Source organism: Vespula pensylvanica, chromosome 1 (assembly GCF_014466175.1).
Source record: "Vespula pensylvanica isolate Volc-1 chromosome 1, ASM1446617v1, whole genome shotgun sequence".
Taxonomy (NCBI): Eukaryota; Metazoa; Arthropoda; class Insecta; order Hymenoptera; family Vespidae; genus Vespula; species Vespula pensylvanica.
Genome location: NC_057685.1, coordinates 17,884,815 through 17,894,791, shown reverse-complemented (window position 1 = coordinate 17,894,791; position 9,977 = coordinate 17,884,815). Strand labels below are relative to the sequence as shown.

General features: G+C 31.8%; 1 protein-coding gene across 2 annotated transcripts; it reads left to right on the top strand.

Annotated features, from left to right (window-relative positions):
- Positions 1–2,592: 2,592 nt before the first annotated feature.
- LOC122632518 (lysyl oxidase homolog 2A) lies at positions 2,593–8,561 on the top strand. 2 transcript variants are annotated; one of them, XM_043819390.1, is made up of 8 exons: positions 2,598–3,221; positions 4,263–4,409; positions 4,824–5,099; positions 5,407–5,613; positions 6,015–6,312; positions 7,140–7,268; positions 7,677–7,800; positions 8,090–8,561. In XM_043819390.1, exons 1-8 carry the CDS (start codon positions 2,999–3,001, stop codon positions 8,210–8,212), a joined length of 1,527 nt encoding a protein of 508 aa, XP_043675325.1. In that variant the 5' UTR covers positions 2,598–2,998; the 3' UTR covers positions 8,213–8,561. The 2 variants fall into 2 exon arrangements, with proteins under 2 accessions (XP_043675334.1, XP_043675325.1); XM_043819399.1 differs by lacking the exon at positions 4,263–4,409 and having other exon boundaries at positions 2,593–3,221.
- The last annotated feature ends 1,416 nt before the right edge of the window (positions 8,562–9,977 follow it).

Sequence of the window (9,977 nt, the reverse complement as noted above, 5' to 3'; positions counted from 1 at the left end):
CATCGGACATACATACGTCGTACGAGAACGAGTTTATAATTTATAGATTGGATATAAATAATTCATGTAACGCGGCTGCGTCGCCCACACATACTTTTATTTGCTTTAGGAAAAGAAAATAAAAAAAAAAGAAGAGAAAGAAAAAAGAAACAAAGAAGAAAGGAAAAATAAAAAGAACTATTTAAAACCCTATTTCAAAATTCGTACACGGATAAAGATATATATATATATATATATATATATATATATATGTATGTATATATATCCTATACCTTTTAAGGATTACGTAAATCGAATAATTACATCTTTTTATTCGACTCGATGTCGATCAAAGTTCCTCAAAGGTGATCAAGAATACTTGAGATCTAGAAATCGAATTTCTTTTTTCCTTTTTTTTTTATTTGCTTCCTTAATGGATCCAAATGATTCCATCCCTTACGATAGGAAGGCTCACATTCGAAGTATGTCAAGAATTTAGCCGTCGGCCGTTTTCACTAATAGCTTACGATAATTGCTTCGCCACGTTAGTCGCGGTTACGCCATGAAACGAAGCGTGTCAAAAGGAGCCTGTTATTCGAATTATATATGTATATATATGTACTTCCTTCTTCTTTTTGTTTCTCTCTCTTTCTTTCATTTCTTTTTTTTCATAACCGTCCTCGTCGAGTGGATGACGAGTAGCGTGAGCTCACGATCTAACAACTCCAGGAAGAAAAAATATCCTACACAAGTTAGATTGATTCAAAGCCGTTCGAATTAATAATCTTAATTTGAAATGATAAATTTGCTCGTTTTTTTTTCTTTTTTTTCTTTCTTTCTTTCTTTTAGATTGATTTTTCATTACGATATTTTTCTTCTTTTCTCTTCTCTTCCCTTTCCTTCTATTCTCTTATTTCTCTCTTTCACCACTCTCACTCTCTTCCATCAATAATCAACGTTACCCTTTTCGAATCGACGATCCAAACGATTGTGAAACTCCGAACGATACGGACTAACGTATCGAATAACAACGACCACGTTTTGCTCAGCCACAGAGGCTTTCTAAACGTCCAGATCTTTTTCCTTAGAGATCAAATTGCCTTCTATCCCTATTTCTTTCTTTTAATCACTTATCCATTTTATGTATCTCCGCGGAAGATACGGCACATTGATACGGTACAAGATAAAAAAAGAAATAATGAAAATAATAATAATAAGAAGAAAAGACGAATAAATAAATTGCGGAGAGAAGTTTGCCATCTTGTTAGAACACTTAGAAAAGAGAATCCTGTAGTATCACTTTCACGAGATAACGAATTTCATTATCGTTCATCCATTTTACTCTGACGTATTAAACGATACTTCGACACAGTGTATAAGGAAGAATAAGTAAGAAATAGATGAGTAAAAATATCATGATAATAATAAAAAAATGAATGAATAAATTAAGGATGAGAAGTTTGCCATCTTCTTTAGATTTCTTCTTGGAAAAGAGAATCCTTAAGTACCATCATCACTTTGACGAACGGTCATGAGATAATGAATTTCAAAGGAAACGAACAATGGCGCCACGTTTAGCTGGGCAATGCTGCTCGTGCGCTTTAGACGAAACAGCCGGATAACGTCTTCGACGATCCCTATCGAAACCTTCGGCCATGCATCAATGGAATTCGAAGAATTTCTCCGAAGAATCCGATCCGTACTTACGTAGTACGTTAAAGCCTTCTTTGGTAGTGACTCGACGATTGCGCATATTTCCACGATGTCAAACATAGCGCATAGCTATGCTTTACCAACGATAGGAAGAAGGGAAAAAAGGAAAAAGAAAAATAAATAAAAAAAAGGAAAGAAATATATGAAATCTGATCATCGTATTTTTCCTTTCGAGAAGAATTGTTCACATTTTTTCTTTTTTTCTTTTCTTTCTTGAAAAATAGGATAACAATTGAAAATACGTAAATCGAACGATATATTACGTTTTTCTTTCTTTCTTTCTTTTTTTTCTTTCTTTTTTTTTTCATAGCGCAACTTATACGATTTTCTTTGGATAAAACGTAATAACGTTTCCAAATATTTCTCTCTCTCTCTCTCTCTCTTTTTTTTTGTTTTTTTTTTATCAAAAAGTAAGAAAATATTTGTTCGATAGAACGATTTAACTCTGGGAAATTTGTTCACGATGAAGTGATGAAACTTATAAATTTTCGTTTAATTCGAAATAATTAACGTTCACAAATGTTTCCTTTTTTTTTTTTTTTTTTTTGGATAAAATGATGCAACTTGAAATTTCGGTTTACTCGAAAAGAAAAAAAGGAATCAGATTATACATGTAACTTTAAACTGAATCTTTTAATTTGGAAATGTCTTCAATTTCAATCGTTTCATCACTGTCGATCACGACCATGAGAAAAACTACTTTGGAAGAGTAAGAGAAAGAGAGAAAGAGAGAGGGGAGGGGGACTGTAAAAAGAGAGAAAAAGAAACGATCTAGCATGTGCGCCTCTTAAGAAGTGCGAACCTCTACGTAGACACACACACACACACACACACACACACATGTGTATACTACATCATTCGTTGCGTTACGTAGACGATACTCTTGCGTTACACGAGAGAGCAAAGATATTACATTGCGTGATCGGCGGTGCACGCATCAGTAGTCCGGAGAACAGTAAACGAAATACACGTGTTGCTTAAGTTTTTTAATGTGTCCAGACGGACGTTCGCGGGACGAACGATTTCGAAGAAAGATTTCCTCTAAATTTTGACCTTTTAACGATCGATGATAGAAATTTTTTATCTAATTACAATTGTCATTGCCAAATGTATCGGTACATTAAAAGAAATGAATCATTGATCGCCATGCTTTTTTATGAAGGTTTTCGAAATGTCGAATTTTGTCAATAATATTAAAAAATTTTATTCGTGACGATATAACTAAGAAAAAAAGAAAAGAGAGAGAGAGAGAGAGAGAGAGAGAGAGATTATAAGAAAATTTGAATGAAAAAGAAAGATCCGAAAGATGAGATTGAATAATTTATTAAGCGAGAGAAGGCTGCTCGTTTTAATGACGATCGTATCGGCTTTGTTTGATCTTTACGTGATCGCCGATGACGATAATGTATCAACTATGGTACGTGCTAAAAAGGCACGGATGGTGAAGAAGCTAAAAAGAGATTTCCGAAAATTGAAGAAGCAAGAGGGTGCGATAAAGTTGGTTGGTGGTGAGAATGGTGATTACGAAGGTAGGTGCGTTTTGAACAATTAGAAAGAAAAAAAAAACAATAGTGATTTAATAAAATAAAAAAAAAGAAGAAAAGAAAGAGAGAAAAAAATCATTTGAAAGATCGTATGCCATTTCAAATTTCCCGCTAAAAACCACATCGTATAAACATTTATGATAGGACGAAATCTATATCGTATTTTAAGGATTCTTTAAACGCGGAACTTGATCGAATAAAAAAATATACTTTTATCGGCTGACAATTATTCGATATATTATACTACTAACGTTGTGTAACGACTGATTAAAAAGAGGTCAACGCAAGTAAGATTTATGTCAACGACTATGTACTTACTCGACGCACATAACGCATATGTACGTGACGTACTTAGGCGATACCGCGAATAGTAGGCTATATAGATATATACAAATATACATACATGTACATATATATATATAAGTATATATGTACATATATATATGCCTATATGTGTATACATATTTTAGTTATTTATATATTATATTTATCTATATATATATATATATATATATATATATATATCTTTATGTATCTATACTTAACACATGTATCTATCTATCTATACATATATTACATGTTACGTATTTATATATTTAACAAATGAAAAAAGTTTATCGATATCTTTAAAAATATTTTTTATTTTTCATATTCATATTAATCGAAGGTAAAATGAAATTTATGGATATATTGCCAGCGTAATAAACTTTTTATTGGCGTTATCTTCTCGCGCGCCAATCAGTCCGATGTAATAATAATGGATGGCTTAACGACTGACTTCTCTCTCTCTCTCTCTCTCTCTCTCTCTCTCTCTCTCTCTCTCTCTCTCACTCTTTTTATCAGAGATCCTTTTCGCGGGAATTCTAAAATTCGAACGTCATCGCGATATCGTAGATTCTTAATTTAGATCGTTACGACCGATCACGTTGAGAATATTGAGTGAACCGTTTTTTTTTTATTCCTTTATTCCTTCTTTTACTCCTTTTATTTTTAATTCTTCATTTTTTTTTTTCATTTGTCATCCAGGAAATATAGAGATATTGCACGAGGGTAAATGGGGCAGTATTTGCGACGACGAATGGGATTATTTGGAGGCCAATGTGGTTTGCAGGCAATTAGGGTTCGACGGTGCAATTAAACCAACGACCAACAGTCATTTTGGACAGGCCAGAAGTGAGAAAGCCTTTTGTTGTTCTTTCCTTCTCTGAAACTGCGATAATACATCCTTATCCTTTCTTTCTTCTTCTTCATCTTCTTATTTTCTTTCTTTCTTCTTTTTTTCTTCCTCTTCGAAACAACGTTTATCTAAGGACCATTACTTTATTTTTCTTTTTCTCCGAAATTAGTCAGACATAGTAGGACTATTCAAAAAGTATAAATTATTCGAAGTGAAAGAAAAAGAACGATCTTTTTTCCTTTTTTTTTTTTTTTCTTTTTTCTTTAACGAGTATGAACTCGTTGAAATAAATAATTAAAGGTAATTAAGAGAATTTACTGATTTAATTAACCTCGTCTAATGTAATAATAAAAAGGAATCGTTTGGTCGAAGAAAATCATTGTAGATTGCAAGATCGATTTTTTTTTCAGGAAAATACTGGATGGATAACATTTATTGCGACGGTACAGAAGAGGAACTTTCCAAATGTCGTTTTGATGGATGGGGAAATTCTGATTGCGAGAGTAACGAAGCTGCCGGTGTTATTTGTTCTCACGAAGAAGAAAAATCGTCATTGTCTTCCTCTTTGAAAGAGAAACAAGCAAAGTCGAGGATCAAGGATATGCATCAGCAGGGCATGGCCTTACGATTGGCTGGAGGTCGAGTTCATAACGAGGGTAGACTTGAAATTAAACTGGGAACAGCTGGTAAATTAATCTTGTTAATTCATTCAAATACAATAATAAAAATAGTAATAATAATAATAATAATAATGATAATAATAATAAATATAATAAAATCACTGGGTAATATATATAAAAATATAACAATAATAATGATGACGATGATGAAATTATTATCAAATATTTTCATTTATTTTATAGTGATTTCCTTTCTCTTTCGTATATTTCCTTTAGTTTTTTTTTCCAATCTAATCACCGAGGATCGTTGGCAAACTTGAACACAACGTGGATACACAGTTAGGTACATAAATACAAGCGTTTGTCGTTCCAGATTGGGGTGTCGTATGTGGCGACGGCTGGTCCCTCTTCGAAGCAGGGGTGGTCTGTCGTCAACTAGGCCTTGGCTACGCCTCCGACGCGACACAAAGCAACTATTTTGTCGGCGAGACTATACCCATAGCGATTAGTGGTATACGGTGTCATGGGGATGAAAAGAATCTGGTTGAATGTTTACACGATAGAATTTCTGATTGTCCAGGTACGTATTATAACAGCTGAAATACTTATTACAATTCAACCAGATCAGATATCTATATATTTTTTTATTTTAATTATTATTTTATATTACTTAAACGTTTAATTCTAAATTATACATTTTATTTTTAATTAGATAATAAAATTAATTAGATTTTCTTAATTCCTAAAACTAAAATATTACTTAATTTCTAGAGATAATATTATCAAAATTGAAATGTTTTAATTTCTTTTTTTTTTTCTTTTTAAGATTTTATGCAGATAACAAGATATAGAATTATATTAATGTTCATAATAATAAATTTGATATATTCAATTTATATATATATATATATATATATATATATATTATTATATCAATTAATGTATTAATAAAAGAATTATAAAACAAAATATATAACATAGGTATGAACGAGAACGTAGCAGGTGTAGTGTGTTCTCGAGATATGCCTGATCTCATTTTTGATCATATCGAGTTAATGAGGACAGCTCATTTGGAGGATCGTCAGCTTTACTGGCTTCAATGTGCTATGGAAGAAAATTGCGTGGCTTCGCGTGCCTACAAAGTTCAAAAGGAATCATATAATTGGCATTTTGAGAGCAGAAGGCTCTTGAGGTTCACCGCAAGGATTTTAAATGCCGGAACCGCTGACTTCCGACCAGCTGTACCTAAACATTTATGGGAATGGCACATGTGTCACATGTGAGTTTTGATAAGCGAATGACGTCTCTCTTGCGACAGGAAAATCTTGACTACGATAAAATCCCTATCGATATATGTATATATTTCTATTTTTTTTTTTTGATCTATCACGATGGACATAAAAAAAATATAAAATTTTTACGTGATCTTCCACGTTCCTTATTTTTTATTTTCTCAAAGTTTAAGAAGACAAAGAAAAATATTGATAGAAATTTTCAATGATAAAATTTTCGATAAAAAATGATATTCTTTCTTTTTTTAAATCGTGAAATAAAACTACTTCCATTTCTCTCGCGCTTATTATTTCTCGATAAAATATTATAAATTAAGTTTGATAAATATTGTTATTACGATCTATCTAATTATAAAAGTATACGATCGTCTATCAATATTATATAATCTGAAAATTAAAAAATGATTCACTCGCATTATTATTATTTTTTTTTCAAACATATTATATAAGTATATGTAAAATTGATTGAAAAATTCATTAATAAATCAATTTATCTCGTTATCTCGATCATCTGTTTTACGTTAACATTTTGATAGATCGTGTAAGGTGAGAAATATAAAAGGGATGATGAATTTTTACGTGTACTATATAATACGTACATATACATACATGTAATAGTATGAGAATGACCTTGCTTGCTTTTCAATGTTTCTTGTTACGTTGCCGTAATACTCGTAGAAGCATTGAATTGGTTGTGTAAAAATGGCGTGGATAATAGATCGTTTGGAAAGTATGATCTATGGATCAAGGAGACATGCTCGAGTGCCGAGGTTCGAGTAAGTAATCCATTAAAACGTTGCTATTCTTTTTATAGGCATTATCACTCTATGGAAGTCTTTGCTACATTTGACATCATCGACTCGAGTGGCAACAAAGTGGCAGAGGGTCACAAAGCATCCTTTTGTTTGGAAGATAATCAATGTATTCCAGGAGTTGAGCCACGGTAAAATTATAAGAACGAGCGAAGTATCTGTCATTATACAAGGATGAATCAAAAGTTGATATTAGATATCAGTCACACTTTATCGAAACATTTTAGGTTAATTATTTTTTCTTTTTTTTTTTTTTTTTTACGATTATCAAAAGAAAAGAAATTAGTCTAGAAAATCTTGAAAAAGAGTAATTGATTTGGAAAAAAATGGGGCATCATAAAAAGTATCCTATCTTAAAGGTAGCTCTCCAAATATCTCATTCAGTTGTAATAATAACAAAAAATTATTTTTAGGCATACCAATTACGGGAGATTTTTTCATTTTTACTTAGATCACATTTTTTATAATCATTGATTCATATACATATATATATATATAAATATATTATAATAATATATACATATCTAATCTTTTTACAGATATAAATGTGCAAATTACGGTGACCAAGGAATCTCCGTTAATTGTAGCGACATATACAAACATAATATCGATTGTCAGTGGGTAGACATTTCCGAGTTAGAACCAGGACAATATACGCTTAAGGTAATATATAATAGATCCATAGATTTTATTATGAAATAGAAACTTCTTCCGTATATGCCTATAGAAATTTCTAATTAACATTTCCTTCCTTTTATTCTCTATCATTCTAAATGATCCTTAGAAAAGTTTAACGCACATTGCACATTCACATCAACAATCATGAAAAAGTTTATTTTACCATTTTACCATCTTTCGTTTTATCATCCTTTTTTCTCTTTTCATTTTTCCTCTCTCATACTCTTTTTTTTATTTCCTTTTCTTCCTTTTTTTTTTTATTCTTTATTTTCAGGTCGCCGTCAACCCAGAGTTTAAGGTCGGCGAAATGTCGTTCGACAATAACGCAGCGATTTGTCGTTTGCTTTATACCGAAACATTCGCAACAGTGCATAGTTGCGTCATGGGACGACCTTGATAAGATCCAACGAAATTACAAAATACTCTTGTTATCTAGATTTCGATAGGACAATGCAAACTGAGAGGCTGCTTATCATTTTTCTCCTTATACAAGCATTATCTCTATCTCTTTCTCTCTTTCTCTCTATCTATTTCTCTCTATTTTATCATAAAGTCTATATTAATTCTCATAGATGATCTTTACGATTTTTCATAAATGAAATCGAACGATACACTTTAACTATTGTAAGAATAAATCTATATAAAAAAGAGGACGCCGGTCGTTATCGCATAGCAAACGATCGATCGACTAACGTTGCTATACTCTCTCGCTCTCTCTCTCTCTCTCTCTCTCTCTCTCTCTCTCTCTCTCTCTCTCTCTCTCTCTCATACTCTTTACCTATCTATGTCTCTCTCTCTCTCTCTCTCTCTCTCTCTTTTTCTCTCTTTACTCCTTGCACTCCGATGATCGGTGTATATGATGCATAAAGTGAACGCTATTTTAGACTATTATAGGTAGCTGACGTAAAAGCATTCTTTATTCTTCCGTAGTGTAAACGACAACAAAGTGGACACTATGACTCCATGAATTTACGCTGATTACATATCGCACTTAACTCGTTTCACGTTTTAGTATAGAATCATTCGATGTCTGTCTGTCTCTTTGTCTTTGTGTATCTCATCAGAATGATTCGCATACTAATTGATACAAATGATCGAGAGATAGATAGAGGAAGAGAGAGAGAAAGATTTCATTATGGTCTCATCCACAAAATTACAACACGCCGTTGGAATTGCATTTTAACTAGGTTTTGTCGTTTCGAGGACGATCGACCAGCGGTTTCTACGATCGATATATCGTTGCAAGAAATAAAAAAAGCAGAGAGAAAGAGAGAGAGAGAGAGAGAGAGAGAGAGAGAGAGAGAGAGAGAGAGAGAGAGAGAGAGTAAAAATTGTTATAATGGATAATTATCATGTATAAAATAGCAGTCATTTAATAAGAAAATAAAGTAAATGTATGATCAATGATCGATGATGACGATGATATGGAAAAGCAAAAATAGGATTGCAATTTCTTTTTTTTTTTTGTATAGTAAAATATGTTTTATAATTATCAAACACAACATTGCAATTATCTTTTATTAATTATTAAAAGTGTTCTTATAATTACCGTATATACATATGTATATATAAAATTGCAATTTTCTTTGCATAAATATTTTCAAATTAATTTCAACATTAATTTCTTATATACCTATACATACGTTTGTTTATATTTGTTGGTTTATGTATAACTAAAAATTTCTAAATGAGAGGATTATGTTTTGAAGAAGTTCTTTAAACGAAGTTCAAAAGGGCCTAATAAAATGTACATTAATTTGTGAGTTCTACCTGGCAGAAGCATCATATAAAAGTTTTAAAATGAATTTTTATAGCTTTTACTTGCTACGTGGCAGAAAAGAAAGAGAGAGCACACGCGCACGAGAGAGAAAGAGAGAGAGAGAGAGAGAGAGAAAGAATAGTCCTTTTTAACGAGTTTAAGGTTTAAGCGTTTAAATTAGTTTCGTTAGGCTAGAATCTAATTAACTCGATGCTTACCCGAGCTAAGCTTGTCGTTTTTTGTCGTCTTTATGAGCAACCCACGCGCTTCGACTTTCATAATATTAACGCTATTATGCTGATACAAAACATCCGATAACTAAATCAGTCAGACTTGGATATATACACTCATGTACATATGTATACATAAATATAAATATGAATGCAACTGTATTATAAATTGC

Coding starts and splice junctions, on each gene's coding strand:
- LOC122632518 (XM_043819390.1), top strand. CDS start 2,999: ATGAGATTGAATAATTTATTAAGCGAGAGAAGGCTGCTCGTTTTAATG. Junction 5,614..6,014: donor TAGAATTTCTGATTGTCCAG/GTACGTATTATA, acceptor TATATAACATAG/GTATGAACGAGAACGTAGCA. Junction 7,269..7,676: donor ATTCCAGGAGTTGAGCCACG/GTAAAATTATAA, acceptor ATCTTTTTACAG/ATATAAATGTGCAAATTACG.